The following is a 19095-nucleotide window of genomic DNA, read 5'->3' as shown; positions in this document are numbered from 1 at the left end:
GGGAAGGTTACCACGTGTGGAATCCATGGTTTCCTTCCTTTATCCCCAAGGGAGGAACAACAGCATGGCATGGACCTGGGATCTTTACAACAATCCTATGGAGTAGGCGAATGTGTTGTCTGGGGCCAAATTATGACCATTTTCCCAACAAGAACACTTAGCACCTCTCAAATATGTGAGAAGTTTAGACCCAAATGAAGTGAATGATACACCAACACGTGACCTTAGAAGTGAGTTTATCACTTGTTTTATTTGCATGTGAAAAACCACCTTATAATTTTTAAAGTGATTTTAAAATTATTTATAGTTGTGTAAGAAATAACTTACTTCAAGGCCATTTCAGTTTTCTCATCCACAAAGTGAAAATAAAAACGAAGGCTCACAGGTTATCTAATGCTGCCACTTAGAGAAAAGGGTAGGGCTTGGACACATGTCTTCTTAAGATCTGAGTGACAGTGATTTGCTCAGCTCATGCCCAGGAGGGGAATGGCAATTGGACATTATTCTTTAGGTTCATTGGTAAACCCTGTTTAAAAGGATTTCTGAAGATTAGAACCACTTTGTCATTCTCATTGACTTAATTATGGCATTAGACAGAGACTGGGGAAGAGGGTCATGAGCTACAGAATGGACCTTACAGTAACAAGCTATCTGAGCACTGCTCTAAGCCTTGCCGTTGGCCCTGCCACTTTTCCCTCGTGGGTCACAGTGATCATTTGACTGGGACTCTCTTTTTCACATGAATGGTTAAGAGACCACAGAGTTGGGCAGAGGAGTCTTTGGACTGTAGGCTTGGTTCAAGGGGACACTTCTCAGTGGCAGGATCCTCCAACACTCCTGTGGGCCAGGCCAAATTCCAAGGGCTCTGGTAGGATGGTGACTCTACTAGTCCTCACCATCTAGGGAGCAGATGGTCAGAGGAGCAGTGTTGTTGGCACCAATGCTGTAGCAAGGACTAAAATAGGGCAGGAGGCGTCCAGGGAAGGGATGGTGGGGGAAAGTGAAAATGTGGGAGCCATTGTCAGTCACATTATAGAAGGAGATATCTTGGGCCTCATAATCTAGGAAGACTCCCACCCGGCGAGGAGGAACTGCCAAGGACAGGAGCGGGTATTTATCAGTGCCTGCCCGGTACTCAGTTCCCTTCCTCAGCCTTATCACCCAGAATCCATAGTGGGGGGATAAATAGACTACCTCCTTTCGGTCTACATTTTCTGTACACACTCCCAGACCCCATTCAGACCTGTCTCCCACCTCCACCTCCCAGTAGTGCCTGCCTGAGGAGATGCACTGGCTACCGAGGACAATATTATAGCGGTAAAATCTTTCAGGATTGTCAGGCAGTTCCTGTTGACTGTCTCCATAGCGCACACATTTTCTGTCCTCTGACACTATGAGTCGGGAGTAAGCAGTATCTGGATCCAGGCGCACATCCGCTAGGGAAAAAGATCTGGGTTGGTAACACTATACAGAGCAAGGGCCACCAGGGAGGTCTCTCTGATAAATCTAGCCACAGATTTCTTAGTGAGGGATGTTTAGAGGGCACTGAGTTATTTCACTTTTGTGGGAGGAATCTGTCCCACTGCCCATTGCAATCACCCTGGCATATGTTACCTGCATACGTCTTCAGGATCTCTCTCAGCCCTGGCACATGGCAATCTGTCTTCAGCTCCAGGGAGACTGGTTCTGGCTGCTGCAGGCTCCAAGACTTGCTCCTGGTACAGGAGAGCTAATGTTGGGGCCAAGAATCCTGGCTCTGCCACATGGGCCTTTCCTTAGAATGTGGAAGAGGGGCATGGCCAGGGACAGTCAGCAAGGTACCCCTCTCTAGCAAAGCAGAGATGTGGTGATGATTTGGCTGAGTCTCAAACTGTGACATAGAAATGAGAACTCTCAGATCTCCATGCCATGGGAGAGTTTAGGTATGTATTTGGTACTAGAAGGGGAAAAAGTGTCCTGAAAAGGAGAACGGCTGGAAACTCTATGCAGTCTTTCCCTGCCCTTGGGTGATTTACTGGAAACCACGAATTTTACCTAAAATTCTCATTGGTAATACCTGAAATGAATTCAAGAAGAAAAAGGAAAAGATCAATAAAATTTCTTTAGCCAATAATAAGGAAAGAGGGAAAAGATTGTGGATCAGTGTCTACTTTCTGTCACATCATTTTCCTTTCCCATTTGTGGTTCTGGCTCCTTTATCCCCTATAGGGTTGCCTAGAGGCTCCAAGGATGGGAACATACCTGTTTAAGACTTCCTGAATACCCTAGAAGAAGAAAAAAAAATGCAGCACATGAGTGCTTTGCAGGGACCAGACGAGACACTGAACTTTGGGAGGGGTTTCTCAAAGTGAAGTGGAGAAAACTGTGCAGGGCTACCACAGGAGAAGCTGTGAGAGGGTGGCAGAGCAGAGCTGGCTGCACTGCCCAACATTAGGCTTCATCTCAAGACTCCCAGCGTGGAGGGGAGGAACTGGAAAGTTGCTGAGCTGCTTGAGTACCTGCTGTCCTATCCCTGATTGGGATGATGAGCTGGTCTATGAGACCACCACCCAACCAGGGAAAGGAGAACAGCAGTATTAGCTGGGACATACAGGGTCCCTAACTGGCAGGCAGAGTGCTGACAGGCTGCATGGAAGACCAGCTAATCCTCTCTCCTGGAGTCTCGGTCTATCTTCTACTCTCACTCAGGCCTCCCAGGAAAAGGTGGTACTCACCTGTAGCATCCAGCGGAGAGGGCTCTGATACCTCTCTTCCAGCTCTGCAACCATCTTCCACAGGACCCTGCTCTGCTGGCTGAGCTCGTTATGACTCAGCTCCAGCTTATGCATAGTCTCTCCTTCCTCCTGTTCTAGCCTGGCCAGAGCTGCAGCTGCCTCCACCTCTAGCTGCCGACCTGGTGGCTGCTGATTATTTAGTAATTGACGGTATTTCTCAAACTCCCACATGATACTTTGCTTTCGGGTTTCCACCTGTACCTATGGAGCCAAGATTGGAATCAGCACTGATATTTTTGGTATAAGGGTCACCCAGAATTAAGGACAATGGTTTGTGTGTAACATATACTGTGAAATGTTTGGTACAACCAAGTGCTAGGCATTGTAGAGAATAAGATAAAGGATACTACTGTTCCTACCTTTATTCTCCCACAGCTTCAGGGCATTCTGGGTCTCTTTTACAGGTCAAATATCCCTTATCTGAAATACCTGAGACCAAAGGTGTTTCAGATTTGGGATTTTTTTGAATTTTGGAGTATTTTCAAATGTGCAAAGCAATATCTTGGGAATTGGACCAAAGTCTAAACAAAAAATTCATTTATGTCTCATATACACCTTATATACATAGCCTATTTTATACAATAATTTTTAATGTTCCTACATTTTGAATGCAACCCATCATGTTGGTGCTCAAAAATTTTGGATTTTGGTTCACTTTGGATTTCAGATTTTTTGGATTAGGGATATTCAACCTGTATGACTATTACTGACCCCATTATGGTCTATGACACTATATTGATACTATAAGAGTTAGACTATTTTCCATTTTCAGAATAATAACCAAATGGGTTACACGTACACTTGCTAACGCTGTATAAGTGAACTATACTGATGGATGTTATATCTGTTCAATGTACTGTTTTAGATCACTTGAGTGTTACCTTTTCTCGATCAACCTTTCTGATAGTTCCATATTTATCACTTTTGAGTGTATTTCAGAGGTTACTTTCTAATATTTTAATGATTGAACCCATAGCAACTATTTTCTAACTGGAAAAGTGAAATAGAAACTATGATTTACTAGCATTGGACAAGCCACACTACCATGAGCTATCATGTATATGAGGCTGAGGGCATTAGATCAGAGGTATCCCTAATCACAATCAAGAAATAGGTGGAATATTCTATGGCCTGAGGAAAAGGGAAAACTGGTATTGGGACCCTAGGCTCTCTGACTTCAAGCCCCATATTCTGCCAAACAGAGATGAGAAGCTACCGCAGCCAGCTCCAGGACAACACAGGGATGACAAACTCCTTTCCCCAGGTGGCAACCTGCCTTCCAGTGGGCAGTTCGTTTCTTCTCACTAACTTCCAGCTTCCAGGCCTCTTCTTGTTCTTTTCTCAGATGTTCCAGAGCCTCATGAAGTTTCCACTATAAGAGATAAATAAAAAAAAATGATAAGGCCACCTCATCCTGATTAAAAATAGGCTTCTTAACACTGGTAGGTAATGGGAAAACCAGTGAACCTCAGATAGTGAGAGTCTGAATAAATGCTGGGAGAAAAGGGAAAGCCACAGAGGGAGTAGATTTGGCCAGATGACACGCAGGGTAGCTCATTTCAGCTCCCACAGTGCCTAAGTGTCTGTAAAGTAGAAGAAAAGGTCCATTACAACTTTTCTAGAAAAAATATCCTGGATTTTCCTATTCATGCCTAATTTTATTCTTATTCTTATCTCTCTTGTTATCCTATGGTGTCCCAAGAACCCTGCTACTCAAAGTGTGGTCCAGAGTCAGCAACACCAGCATTGCTTGGATGGTTATTAGAAATGCAGAATCTTATGCTGTATCACATGCCTTTCATGGGAATCTGAACTTCAGGAAGATCTCTGAGTGATTCTTATGCACATTTCCTAGGAAAGAAGCACTTTCCTAGGATAGTAATGCAAGGGATTTCTATTGGAAAGAATAAAGTATTTCAATATGACTTTAAATTTTAATGATTCTGTTAAGATTTACCATCTTAACAAGTCATGCCACATATGACTTAAGCACTAAACATGTATTAATACTTTGGCATTATCCCCATTTTATAAATAAGAAAACTGAGTGTAATTCAAAGTCATCCAGCTAACAAATGGCTGGGCTGGGATTTAGCCCAGCTCTTAATCCTTATGTTATACCTTGTCCTTATTCTAATACTCTCAAAAAAAAAAAAAAAAAAGTACAGACTTCTAATGTTTTAGAAATTTTCCCATATAGAAAAAAAAAGCTAATTCAGGGGATTTATCTTACATTCTTACTTCTAATCTCAACTCCAAGAAAAAGAATTAAAGACCAGAACCAGGATCGTTGATCACCAAATCATTGGGATAATGGTTCTGATAAAGAACCATTAGCATGGGCCTCCGAGGAGCAGCCTGGAGGCTGGAAGCTGACAAGGGTGACTATAAAAAAGGAGCAGATGTGACAGAGGTGACCCCAGTCCCATACATAAGTAAATAAGAGGAGTTGGGAAATAAGAAAGAACCCTGGCCAAAGAGCAAAAAACCGAAGACTAGTCTTTGATCATCCTTTAACTAACTTAAAGTCAGAAAGGATCTGAAAACAGATGCTGTGAGTATTAATACACATTTAGTGCTTAAACCAAAAGTGGCACTTGGCAAATCAATCCTAACTGATTTACCATGGTTCTTTCCAGCTCTAAAATCAATTATTATGATCCTAAATTTCTAAGCCTCAGTTTTGTCCATAAAATGAAGGAGTTAAAGAGACTTACCCAATGTCAAGTGATTTCTTGTGGCAGTGATGTAAGTTTACAGGTTCTGATAACTGTAGCTCTGACTACTAAATAATAGCCTCATACCCAAATTCATCCAAGTCACCCAGAGCTAAAGTCAAACTGGTATCCTTCAAACTATCAGTACTGAAAATATATTTGGGTTGGACATTAAGCCATGTTGGGATTTGGGGTGGGATGTGGAGGAAGCAGGAGGGAAGAAAATCAAAGAAGTTCATGAATACAAAAAAAGCTCAATGTACCAGATTCCAGGGAACTGTGGGTGGGTGTCAGGAGCCAACGGAAGTGGTTTTCAGTCTCTGGGGCTGGCCCTTGTTTTGGAGACAGCCAAATGAGGGGCCAGACATACCCATAATATGAAATGGCCAGGCCTTATCTCCCACCTTATACTCCCAGGCGACATCCTCCATGGGCAGGACACTGTGGCCCTCGTGTTCTGGGGACTGGCTGCAGGTTTCACACATCATCAATCCATCCTCTTTGCAGAACATCTTTATCTGTTCCCTGTGGAGCTCACACAAATCACCTTTCAGTCCCATTCCTGGACATAGCTGTAACAAACGAACTTTTTCTACAACACTGGCCAGCTGCCAATTAGGCCGGAGGTTCCTTGGCTGGACAGGAGCTCGACAAAGGGGACAGGTGTGACCCCAGTTCTGGGATTCTGCTGGAACTTGCCAGAGTCCAGAGAGACAGCTATGGCAGAAGGTGTGGCCACAGTCAATGCTCACAGGCTCCTTCAGGAAGGTCATACAGATGGGACAGGCCACTTCTTCCACAATGGCTTGCACTAAGGCTGTGGGATCCATGTTCCTTCTTATACCCTCCTCAGAACATGAATAAAACTAGGGAGAAGTACTGAAGCCTGCAAGAATAAAAGAAAAACAATTAAGAGAAAAAGGTAAAAGAACAGAGAGATCAGTAAAAATGATAATTAGTGAACAAAAAAATCTCTTTCCTTTGGATCCTTTACTGACCTTATTTAGTAAGTATTGACCTTCTCAGCTGAAGTTCTGACAAGGTCATGTGACTCATACTACACAAGGGACAGGTAGGGATGCCTACCTGGATGGAATACGTGAGTTGTTGGTTTTCATTCATTTAATCAACTCTGGTTCTTTTCTGGGTTTGCACTACTAAACCATTACCACTGCAGTTATGCTCTATAACGCAGCAGTTTCTTTTGAACAAGGGTAAGGTCACCTAAAATGTGTTATTTCAGTTGTCAAAGTAAGGTCATAAATACTTCCAGCCTCACTCTGGTCTCTCTGTGTGTACATTTATATACTTCAAGGTGCAAAAAGGCCTATGTTAGAAGCCCATTGCTTCCATGCATAATTTGTTTTCTTATGCTGAACACCAGAGTTCAAAATATAAGAAAAACAGCAGTTCTTTCCTTCTGCCCTGTGAACCCCTGCTCACTTCTCCAGCACTAACATACTTTTTCACTCACTAACATGCCACTCTCTCCTCAACCTTTAGTGAGAAACAAACCCATACTGATTAGGCCATCATTCCAGAAAAAAACCTGAGATTTTTGCCAGGGCCACATATGGATATGGAACTTGCATGTCAATGGCAGACTCTTGGCTTATTGGCTATTATTTATTTATTAACTTTGCAAGCTTGTGTTATGTGATAGAGTCTGTAAAGAGAAGGGTCATGCTGGTTTATGCTATATCCTTAGCACCTAAATGGTGCCTGCTATGTAGATACTGCCCAATAATATTTGTTGAGTGAATAAACCAGCTTGACATAGAAGTAGTTTTTTTCCCCACCCTTGGTACCAGGGATTGAACCCAGTGGTGCTTAACCACTGAGCCAAATTCCCAGCCCTTTTTATTTTTTATTTGGAGACAGGGTCTCACTAGGTTCTTTACAGCTTTGCTAAGGCTGGCTTCAAAACTGCAATCCTCCTGCCTCCACCTCCTGAGCTACTGGGATTACAGGAATATGCCATTATACCTGGAAAAAAGTAGTGTTTAAACCCAAAATGCTTTTATAATTATAGGTAATTGGGAGCACAAATTAATAATAACAGCAAGCACTCCTTGAGCACTTACACGATGCTCCAGGCACTGTTCAGTGAGCTTTATACAAATTAATTGTTTATTCCACAACCCTAGAGAGAATTCATCATTGTTCTCATTTTACAGATGCTTGACCCAGGGTTCCACTATTCTATTTTAGGCAAATTACCTAACCTCTCTGATTTGAAGGTACCATACAAATTCAAGACAAAAGAGAGAAATCACTGGGATTTAGGCTAATGCAGGGGGGCTTCCTGGAGGAAGCAGGTTAGTAAATCTTGCAGGACTTTGTTAGAAGATATCAGCGGGTCATATCTTTGTATCTCCTGCTTTTTATTCTTGTACTATTGGTACCAAACTATGGAATTCAGTTTAGCTAAACTACTAACCAACTCAAGAGCTTCTCTGGTGCCCCAGCACTTGGTTCCAGCTTAATACAAGCTATATCAAAGGGATCCTGTGGAAAGTGTTCTTCCCTCAATTTTGAAACAGCACCAGTGTCAGGCCAGCAAATGGATAAACTTCCACACTGTCCTGCAGATTCCATGTCCACTCATTGTAATTGATTTGGGTTCATGCTGTTCTTCCAGCTGGAAATGATATCTCCATGATCCTACACTTAACATCATTTGCCATGTATTTATTGACTGTCTTTGCACACTAGAAGTTTCATGTAGATAGGGATATTGTCTGTTTTGTTCACTATTTTCCCAGTGCCAAGAACAGTGTCTGAATATTTGTTGAGTGTGAGAATTAAATATAAATATTGAAGTTCAGCTGAGAGGAGGTTAGAAGTGGAGCAAATATTAAATCCTCATCTAAGTGGAGTGGGGGCACTAACAGCACCACCTGAAACTGATAGAACAATAGAGGTTGACATCTATTATTTAGAGTAAGAAAAGTTCACAGAAGAACCAAAAGAGCAACTGAAAATTGAGAAGACAGTGACAGCAAGAAAGTGAGGCAGATGTATTAAAATAAATCAAGAAATGAGGTGGGTGGAAGCATAGCATATTATTTTGACTTAAGAGTCATAAAAGGACATAAGATGGAAAAGTTAAGTGGTGGCCTCTATAAAGATTTAGGGATGGATAATTATTGTTCTTCAGTAGAAGACAAGCTTTAATGATTTTTATTATACATAAATTACTTCGACAAACCTTAAATAATTAAACGTTCAGTTGTTTCAATTGTACCTTGGGCAGAGTAGCACAGGACTGAGAAAGGCATTTGAGGGGAGGGGACAGTCTGGAAAAGACTTTGGAGGCGGGAGCCCAGTGGGAGAAAGCAGAGGGAAGGTGGTAATCTCGGGGTTGAGAAGTAGCGGGGTACAGTAATCTTCCGGCCTTAGGGCGCTGGGCAGGTCCCAAGGACAGCGGGTGGATGGGGGCCGACTAAGGTGAGCTTGCAGGATCTCTGTCTTCAAAAGTGGCACGGTGGTCTACCCACCTCCCTCCTCCACCTGGATTAGTACTTCGCGGGGGAAATCGAAAGTGGAGACGCCCAGTTCCGGCGGTCCAGAGTCCGTAGCGTCAGATGCGACTGTCCCGCACCAGAGCAGTGCCAACGCAGCACTTACCCGCCCGTTCAGCGCCCAAGGTCCAGGGTCCTGAACCCCGCGACCCAGGCCCAGGCGGTCGACAGCTCCCAGGCGGCCCTCCACGGCGCCGCAGGACCCACACTCGGCGCCAGAGCCAAGGGGAGCAGGGAGGGGGCACGCGTCGGCTCCGCCCGGCTGGTGACGTTTCGACAGGAGCAGCCAATCACAGACAGGAATCTGGGCAACTCTGGCCTATCGGAGATGGGAACCGGAGTTCTGGCCGCCTCTAGGCCAGTCAATGCACACAGTTTTTCCGGCCTCTTTCCTCAGAGCCACTTAAAAGGTGTATTAAAAAAAAAAAAAAAAAAAAAAAAAAAAAAAAAAAAAAAGGTCTAGGAATCAGTTCCAGGACCAATCACAGGATTGAGATCTTCCAACGAAGACGCCCGGGGGTCCTGCGTTAAGAGACTCCTAGTTCATTGGTTCAGCAGGCTATGAGATCTGCTAGATTTGGTTCTGTGGCTCAATCTACAACAGGGCCGGCCGGGTACACGTATTTAGTGGACTCCGAAGTTCCCGGCAAGATATGCAACCTCTCATGGCTTCTGATTCACATACTGGGTTCTCTTTTAAAAACCTTCCTGCTTTTCCTGGCAAACTCTTATCCTTGGATGCTTCCGCGGGAAGCTTCTCATCACTGTTGCAATCACCCAACTGAGGAATTAGGAGAAAATATTGAGAAATTATGGAGTAGAAGTGGAATCTTTGATTATAAACTTCATTTTTTAAAACTCTTGTTTTTTGTTCTCACAAAATTTCAACCTCATGATAACAGTTAAAAGTTCAGTGTTTTAACTCAGAAATAACTGGAATATATTATGATACGTACACACATACACATTATATATGACTACTAATCACATAATTTATGAAAATTTATCACATTTATTTCCGTCAATTTTCTTTAAAGTATTGTACTTAGAGGACTTATGGAAATAGTAACCTTAAACAAAAATATTCATTGGGTATATGGTTGCTGGCACATTCCTCTTACACTTTCTTTCCTGCTGCCATGATGTAGGCAGCTCTCCTGTGCTCTAAGCTTCCAACTTCCCAGTTCTTTTGAAAGACAAAAGACAAAAACCAACAAAAAATTCACACTAGTGAAAAACCCTGCTGCAAGCAAGTGATGGATTTTGTAAGGGCATCTGGTGTTCCAGTTCTCTTCATGTATTACTCTGTCTTCTATTCCTGTGTCAAAACACACAAGAAATTCAAGTTCTAGGGGGAAGATTTATGTTGTGATCACAGGTTTTTAGTTCATCATTGGGTGACTCTGTGACTCTGTTTTTTTTTTTTTTTTTTTTTTTTTTTTTTTTTTTTTTAACACAGCAGATAACCCCTTCCTCACCCTAACACACAGTCACACATGTGACACACACACAAAATGCTATTTGAGACAATGATTTGGGTTTTCCTGGTACTTCTAGGGCTTTGTCCTTTTAAAAAATACTTAGGTCTTTACCAAATAAACAAGTGAAGGTTCTTCTAATATAGACAGTAACCAGGAAATCCTTTACTTGAAGCCCAGTTCCAAATGATACCTCATTAAGACAGACATTCTTTGAATCCTCCTGCCATTGTCAGAGTTCAGGCCATGGTTGAAATTCTGAAGGGCGAGGCCCAGGATATTCCTGAAACAAATGGGACCATAAGCAAAAAGAAGAAAAGAGGTAACTGAGGTCTGAGCTGGACTATCACTTGGGTCTGGATAAATGCCTACCCTAATGTAATAGTAAATGAATTAATTGAAATCAGCCATTTATTTATTTTTGAAAACAGCCACTTATAACACTTACTGAGCATCACTTAGGTAGAGGAAAGAGACAGAGCATGGAGTTGCGTTTAGAACCGAGACGTAGAAGTCTGTCTAGAGGAAGTGGAAAACCTTTCCAAAAGTGCTTCTGGGTTGCAGGGGTCACCAAGAGTGTGTATTAGGGTTTGAGTCCCAAATGACAGAGAGTAGAAAAGAGAGGACCTTTGCAGGAATGTGGTGGGCAAGTTTCAGTGTGAAATACCATGGATGGGAATATAGTAGCATATATGTATGTTGTGTGTGAGATGTAAAAATAAGTAAATAAAAATATGTATCAGAACATAGTCATATACTACAATAGCAACTATTACTAATTATGGACAACTAACAGCAAGACATTTGGAGGGTTGGCTGTAGAACAGGCCAGAAAAATTGTTACTAGTTGTTGTTGTTTTTTTTTTTTTTTGTACTGGGGATTGAACTCAGGGGCACTCAACCACTGAGTCACATCCCCAGTCCTATTTTGTATTTTGCTTAGAGACAGTGTCTCACTGAGTTGCCTAGTGCCTTGCTTTTGCAGAGGCTAAATTTGAAGTTGCAATCCTCCTGCCTCAGCCTCCTGAGCTGCTGGGCTTACAGGCATGCACCACCATACCTGGCCTGTTACTAGTTTTGATGTCAATGTCATGTCAGATTAAAACAAAATGCAATAGCTTCAGAATTTGATTGGATTTATTCAAAGTTCAAATTTGTTTCAGTAAGTTATTTTTCTTCAAGGGCCAATGTCTCCATCATTGAATTACATAAAGTACTAACATTATTTTCATTTCCCTCTGTTTCTGAGTGGTTTTTTTTGTTTTTTGGATTTTGGTCCCTAACATTATGTGTTTACCAAAACTTTATGATATTTTTCCGAGAGACTTATTTTTTTTTCAGAGCTCTGTTTAGTTCATTGTCCCATTCAAAAAATCTGTTAATTGGTTATTATTTTAACTTATTTGTTCTAATTTCGTCTTTATTATTTTCTTTTGATTTGTTTTACTTATGTTTATTTTCTTATTTTTCTGACTTCTTGCATTGCTTCTTGATTTATTGGGGAGTGTAAAATTTTCTGTATATATGTCAGGCTACCTCCCATAAATCACAATGGTGATTTTATTTCATCAGTTATTAAATAAACCATAAGAACAGTTTTTAATTTATTTTTATCCAAAATCATGATTTTTTTTTTTTTTTTTTTTGGTACTGGGATTGAACTCAGGAGCTTGACCACTCTCCATTCTCCTGCCTCAGTCTCCAGAGCTCCTGGGATTACAGGCCTGCACCACTGTGCTCGGCTAAATATCATTTAATTGAATTTTTAAATATATAATGTTTTAGGTTTGCCATATGACCACAATGCAAAAAAATTTAAAAATGCCACTGTAACTTCTACTTTGAGAAAATGTTATGTGACCAACAACATAATTGCATTATTATTCAGAAGGTGTGGAAAAAGAAGACATAGGCTCTATAGTGGAAAAGATTAAATTATAGAGTCCCTTCATCGTAATATAGTGTGTGATTTTATTGACCCATTGCCATGGATGTGGATAGCAGAAGATTGAGGCAGGAGGCAGGTGTCTGAGGTCAACCAAAATGCCGACCTAAAAATAACAGTGAAACATGACAGGAAGCTATTTTAGATAGGAGAAGGACATATTAGAGAATACTCATTGCCTGATTGATGATTCAGGCAGCACTAAAATCAAATTATGCTGCAGGTCCGCTCCAGTGGAGTTTTCACTCTTGACTACATTGGGTTTACTCGACCTGGATCTTACTCCAAACCCGGCACTAGAAGTTAACTTTAGAATCTCTACCTTTGCTCTCTTTGCTCTCAGACCTCCTCATCATCCTGATTCAGTGTGACATCTGTTCTTTTATATCCTATTCCTAGTATCTGAATTGGCATCCTAAATCTAAGGAAGGATACTTAAATAGCTAAATGAAGGTAAGACTGAATCAGAGCAAGGAGAGGATGAGTGTTCTTACCATGAGGAGATTGTCTATATGAAGGCAGAAGACAGAGGGCATGTCACTGAAAGTGGTGGGACTCTTTTGGTACATCGGAGACTTAGCATACAGAAAATGAGGAAGTGTGGTTAGAGATGGGGATGAATAATTTGCACTAAAATAGCTCATGGAGGTCTAAGGAGCTGGTTTATAGAGTATGAACTTCCAGCTTCCATTCTTAAAGCAGTGGGAAATTTCTATGAATTGCATTTGTGTTTGGAAGATCTTGCTGCCACAGTGTAGAGAATGGACGGGTAGGAAAGCTCTTCAGGGACACTGACTAGTGAATAAACTATTCTGATGATCTAGGCAAAAGATTGTCCTGGCTTTGACTGGAAAAAAGTCAAAGGAGATAGAAAAGAATATCTGATCCCTAATATTTCTAGGACACACACAAAAAAAGAGGACTTAATGACTGGATATGGTTGGGAGGGAAGTGAGAGAGAGGGAGAATGCCAGAAGGATGACTTGAAAGTTTCTGGCTGGGGCAACTGGGTTAGTCAACTTTCTGTTGCTGCAACAAAATACCTGAAAAAAATCGACTTACAGGAGGAAAGATTTATTTTGGCTCATGGTTTTATAAGTTTCCGTGAATGGTCACTCAATCCCATTGGTTCCTGGGGTGAGGCCGGGGAGGGAAAGACCTGGCAGAGCAAAATTGCTCACCTCAAAGCATCCAGAAATAGGAGAAGAGAAGGAGGAGGAGGAGAAGCAGAAGGAAGGAAAGAAGAAGCAAAGGAAAAAGGTAAGAAGGGAGGAAGGGACTAGGGACGAGATACACCCTTTCAGGCCATGTTCCCAGTGACCTACTTCCTCCACTAGGCCATACCTCCTATGGTTTCCACCTCTTCCCCGAAGTTCATTCAATTACGAGCCAGTTCATAGGTTATTCCATTGTTGAGATCAGAGCCTTCCTTCATGATCCAGTCTCTTCCCCAAAGTCCCACCTCTAAACATGGTTGCATTGGGGACCATGCCTTCAACACATGAGCTTTTGGGGGACATTCCAGATCCAAGCTGTAGCACCAACAGAGTCATTTTTATTTCAGGGACATGAAACAGAACAGGGTTCAGACTGGGGACCAGAAATATTAAGCTTAGTTGATAATGAGATCAATGAGCTTAGAGATAATGAGTTAAGTATTGAGTTTAAGGTGCTCAAGGGTCTTCTATGATACCACCCAGTCTTAAGTTTAGTGAGTGCTCTGGCCTGTTTGGGTGATGGAAACTATAGGATCAAGTAGAATTGCTCCGGGTTGCTATACAGAGGGTCTACCTGGGTCAAAGCCTAGAAGAACCCCACCAATAGTGTGAGACGTGAAGGACAGGTAACCCCACAAAAAACTCCATCCTGTTGACATTTACTTGTATTCATCTCTTCTAGCTCCAAAGGCATCTTTAGAAACCGCTCTGTGGAGCTACCAATTCTTCAAGTCTTACCCATTTCACTCCTTCTGTTCATATACAAATACCTTAAGGAGTCATCATTCACTTCCTCCATATGTCCCAACACACTCACTCCTCACTGCTGCCTTCGGGACTCTGTCCCCATCCCAACACATGTCAAGGGAACAGTGACCTTTCGTTCTCAGACCTCACACTCGTCTCTTTTAACCTCTGGCAGTTGTAACACTATCTCCACTTGCAGTTGTTTCAATAAATAATAAGTAAAAACACTCACTGGAGAATTGCTATTATTTTTCGTATCAAACTGAGCTTTAGGGTGGTCATATCATTAGTTAGTGTTCCAGCCCCATACTCAAACCACCCTGCTACACTGTCTCTGGAGGGACAGAAGAGCTGTGAATGGTGACCCAAAAAAGAAAGAGTTGACTTGAGAGGGAAGAAGGGAGGGAGAGCTGATGTGAAAGGTAGTGCGGGCGGGGGAGCTCAGATTCCTAAACCAGTTCCTTGGTCCTTTGAGGATTCACACTCAGAGGCCTTGGCCTGGGTCGGCTAGGAGACTATAACTATCCTGCGTGACCACAAGAGGGCAGCATCAAGACGCGAGAGACAGTCCTTGGTGCAGGTCCGTATCCAGTGGATAGTGCTTCGAAGGGGGGCACTGTATCCCCATGTGCGCTTTCCGGCGCGCGTCCACTTTCCCATTACATTAGCTCCTCTCTTTCAGCCCGACCATTTCTCCTGTCCTCCGCACTTCACGAAACTACTTCTGCCCTTAGTCTCCTACATTGGCCTCAGAAGAATTAGGTAGGAGTCAGGGCTCAGCTGTCCTTAGGCGCCTGTCGGTCCCAGTTCACGCCTCATCACTCCTTGCACTCTCTAGGGTCCCCAGAGAAGCTATATATGCATGACGCCCTTGGGCAGAGAGGCATTGATGGTGAATGTGCCAGGTTTAGACCAGACAGGGGGCAAGGCGAGCTTGTCTTGGCTTTGGGAAATCGGCGCATATTGAACACTGCACAGAGGTCGCATTACATGAGGGAGCGGGGCCTCTGATCAGTCTGGCTGCTGGGGTCTGACAATAAGTAGCCTTTCCAGATTATAGTAGCCCAGAACCTAGCCTGTATGCAGTGACCTACCCAAAGAAGAATTTCTTCAAACCTCTCTGAGGCCAGTTCCAAGTTTTGCAGATCCTTTGAACATTATCCTGAGTTCCAGCCTCCTACCCTTCACTTAAGAAGCAAGGCAAGGGAAATTAATTTCCAGGGAAAATGTCAAGTTTGTGTGTGTGTGTGTGTGTGTGTGTGTGTGTGTTGTTGTTGTTGTTGTTATTTGTGCTGATGATTGTTAACAAAGAAGGAAACTGAGAAGCTGGGCAGTTAAGTTGGAGCCACACTGTGAAGGGCTTTGTGTGCAGACTACGGAGTTCCTACTTTGTCTTAAAGGCTCAGGAATCACTCAATATGTCCAATCCTGCTGTTGAGAGGCAGTGGTGTGAAAGGAGGATTGCAGTAGACTGGGTTTTGGAGGCAGGGAGGTGAGTGAAAAGGCTCTTTCATAATCAGGGCAAAGGATTGATTTAATGAGATTGGGAATAGAGAGCTTGTGTCAAATAAGAGGAAGAGCCCTAACAGATTAATTGCAAAAATAAAGTCACACGTAAAGGTGAAAGGACAGGTAAGTGGAGATGGGGCTAACTGCCCTGGCCTTGGTGACTTGGGTGCTGGGTGATCCACTCACTGAACTCAGGACCAGAGCTAAGGCACAGGTTTGGAAGGGGTCTTACTAGGGGCAAATGAGCGTGAGACCAATTAGGCTACCCAGGAAGAAACTTCAAGCAGGTATTAGGTTATATGACCAAATCTCAGGACAGAGGCTTTAGAACAGAGTGGTCTGTGTAGAAAGAGCCTGTAGTGATGTGAGATCACCAGGAGGAGAGAGAGGAGGATGGGGTGTGCCTGTGGCCTCCAGATGGTAAAGGCAGCAGCAGTGACAGATTCTCTTTCCATGTCCAGGCTGTACGTAGTTTCCATGTCATACCCCAGCCAAGCACGATTTGGGACCGATTCTGACATGGGTGTTGAGAGATCTCAAGTGGGCTGGAAATATAGTTCCCTCTTACCCCTGCCTTGCCACTCTCCAGAGAGAACAACTTTCCGCAATTTCTCTGATTAAAAAAAAAATCACCTAGGGGAAAGGAACTTACTGTTTTCCCAAACATATTACTGGGCCCTTCCTCTGGAAATTCTGTTTCTTTGAGCTTGGAGCAGGTCCTGGGGGGAATGGTGTTTGCTGCTACTTTTGATGATTCTATCAGGGAAGTTTGAGAAATTCCATACAGAGGTAAGCATAAACCCATCTTGAAATCCAGTCCCAGACTGAGTCCCTACTCCCTATCCTAAACTTGATTATAGTGGGTCTTAAAGATAATCACAGACTGAACTCTTGGAGTCTGGACCTAAAACCTACCTTAACACTGACATGCCCCAGAAGAGCCAGGGTCAGAGTGCAAACCTTTTTACCCTCTTGAGGAGTGGCCAAGAGCAATGACCTGGTCAGACACAGCAGTTTTGAAAATGAAAAATTGTTTTACATGCCTTGTGAGTGAACATTCACACACTGAGACCAATAGGACAGGATTAGAATTTGCTCATGCAGTGCTGGGACCTTGGAGGGTAAGGATAAGGTTTGGGGTTTTCAGAGAAGTGTGTATAATGAGAATCAGAGCAGGGAAAGTCAGGGGTTTAGAACTACTAGAAATACTCAGTCCTGTTTGCAACTGTCACTGCTCCAATGCCTTTTTTGTACAGTCCTTCCTCTTCACTGAGCCATGACTGAATGATATTTTTCCCTTTTTTATTTCCTAGACCCTGAATTTGGGATGCAGAAGCCATGGCTCTTGTTCCCTGTCATGGCTGCTTCAAATGGAACTCTGGTCCACCCAGCCTATTTCCTACTGGTGGGAATACCTGGCGTGGGGCCTGCTATACACTTTTGGCTGGCTTTCCCACTGTGTTTTATGTATGCCTTGGCCACTGTGGGCAATCTGGCCATCATCCTCATCATTCGCATGGAGAGGCGTCTGCATGAGCCCATGTATCTCTTCCTGGCCATGCTTTCCACCATTGACCTTATCCTCTCCTCTGTCACCATGCCCAAGATGATCATCCTTTTCCTGATGGGCATCCAGGAGATTGAGTTCAGTGTTTGCCTGGCCCAGATGTTCCTTATCCATGCTCTGTCAGCCATGGAGTCAGCTGTCCTGCTGGCCATGGCTTTTGACCGCTTTGTGGCTATCTGCCACCCATTGCGACACGCCTCTGTGCTCACAGGGCCTACTGTGGTCAAGATTGGACTAGCTGCCCTCACCAGGGGGTTTGTTTTCTTCTTCCCACTGCCCTTCATCCTGAAGCGGTTGTCGTACTGCAGAACGCATACTGTCACACACTCCTTCTGTCTGCACCAAGACATTATGAAGCTGTCCTGTACTGACACCACAGTCAATGTGGTTTATGGACTCTTCATCATCCTTTCAGTCATGGGTGTGGACTCCCTCTTCATTGGCTTCTCTTACATCCTCATCCTGCGGGCTGTGTTGGAGCTGTCCTCTCGAGGGGCAGCACTCAAGGCTTTCAACACCTGTATCTCCCATCTCTGTGCTGTCCTGGTCTTCTATGTGCCCCTCATTGGGCTCTCAGTGGTTCACAGGCTGGGTGGTCCCACCTCTCTACTTCATGTAGTTATGGCTAATATCTATCTACTGCTACCACCCGTAGTCAACCCCATTGTCTATGGAGCCAAGACCAAGGAGATCCGTTCAAGGGTCATTCATATGTTCTCACAAGGTGGCAAATGAGAAAGATCCTCAACCAAATGTCCAGAATACTATCAAAGGTGAGGGGATGAGAATCTGTAGAATGTCTTGGTGAGTGGAGTAACCAACCCACTGGGATCTCTGCTTCCAGTTACCTAAATAGACCTTATATTTCTGTATTTAGAGCTGAATCAATATAGAAAAAAATATGACCCAGTCTGGACAGACTGTCCTGGAAAATGACTGCTCTACTCTCTGTTATGAGGACCTTGCCTTCCCCCTCTTTCCCAACTAGAAAATACACATGGTTTTGGCTTGGAAAGACTATAAATTATGTATCTCATGATTCACTCTGGACTCGATGTATGATTTTTAATTTTGCTTGCCAAGATATAGCCACATAAATTAATCTGTGTCGGCTATAAATTTCTTGCTTGTGACCCAAAGTGGTTACATAGTCATAATTAAGAGTTAAAGAAGGTAATGGGGGACAGTAATTGGAGGGAAACTTTAGTAAGAGAGGAGGCAGTTGACACAAAGTTTAAATTTCTTTATGCATGTGTGTGTATTTATGTGGAATCTACGAATATTTATCTGTGTGATTCCATGTTCATAAGGACACCATGTATCCTCATTGTGAGTATGAATGTGTGGTTTATGTGAACATATGTACTTGGTATGTGTGTGTGCACATGTGCATGCATGAGAGAGAGAGAGAGAGAGAGAGAGAGAGAGAGAGAGAGAGAGAGAGAGAGAGAGAAGAAATATGTGCCAGCTCTATCCTGGTGTGATAGCTGTACCCTGGAATATAAGTTTCATGAATAATGTCTCTGTGCATTTCCTGTGTTTATGTGCTATGTGCCAGTTGGAATGTGTTGTGCATTTATGTGAGAATGCTGGTATGTGAATCTGTATGGTGGGCAA

At 43.1% G+C, this 19095-nt stretch overlaps 2 protein-coding genes across 3 annotated transcripts; one reads left to right on the top strand and one right to left on the bottom strand.

The window, feature by feature from the left end:
• Positions 1-212: 212 nt before the first annotated feature.
• On the bottom strand, positions 213-9254 carry Trim68 (tripartite motif containing 68). 2 transcript variants are annotated; one of them, XM_047517198.1, is made up of 7 exons: positions 9122-9254; positions 5896-6377; positions 4051-4146; positions 2715-2975; positions 2242-2264; positions 1615-1715; positions 214-1436 (listed from the first exon to the last, which is right to left on the bottom strand). In XM_047517198.1, exons 2-7 carry the CDS (start codon positions 6319-6321, stop codon positions 886-888), a joined length of 1458 nt encoding a protein of 485 aa, XP_047373154.1. In that variant the 5' UTR covers positions 6322-6377; positions 9122-9254; the 3' UTR covers positions 214-885. The 2 variants fall into 2 exon arrangements, with proteins under 2 accessions (XP_047373155.1, XP_047373154.1); XM_047517199.1 differs by lacking the exon at positions 2715-2975 and having other exon boundaries at positions 213-1436.
• A 7984-nt stretch (positions 9255-17238) lies between these two features.
• LOC124960398 (olfactory receptor 51D1) lies at positions 17239-18213 on the top strand. The gene has a single exon (XM_047519149.1). The coding sequence runs from the start codon at positions 17239-17241 to the stop codon at positions 18211-18213; it is 975 nt and encodes a 324-aa protein (XP_047375105.1).
• The last annotated feature ends 882 nt before the right edge of the window (positions 18214-19095 follow it).

The sequence above is a fragment of the Sciurus carolinensis genome, chromosome 11 (assembly GCF_902686445.1).
Source record: "Sciurus carolinensis chromosome 11, mSciCar1.2, whole genome shotgun sequence".
In the NCBI taxonomy this organism is placed as follows: domain Eukaryota; kingdom Metazoa; phylum Chordata; class Mammalia; order Rodentia; family Sciuridae; genus Sciurus; species Sciurus carolinensis.
This window is presented reverse-complemented; position numbering and strand designations above follow the sequence as displayed.

What these genes read in the sequence shown, in the direction of transcription:
- Trim68 (XM_047517198.1), bottom strand. Translation starts at nt 6,321, where the DNA reads ATGGATCCCACAGCCTTAGTGCAAGCCATTGTGGAAGAAGTGGCCTGT. An exon ending in CTCTCCGCTGGATGCTACAG is followed by an intron (nt 2,265 to 2,714) that starts GTGAGTACCACC and finishes TTCTTCTTCTAG; the next exon opens with GGTATTCAGGAAGTCTTAAA. An exon ending in GATCCTGAAGACGTATGCAG is followed by an intron (nt 1,437 to 1,614) that starts GTAACATATGCC and finishes CTTTTTCCCTAG; the next exon opens with CGGATGTGCGCCTGGATCCA.
- LOC124960398 (XM_047519149.1), top strand. Translation starts at nt 17,239, where the DNA reads ATGCAGAAGCCATGGCTCTTGTTCCCTGTCATGGCTGCTTCAAATGGA.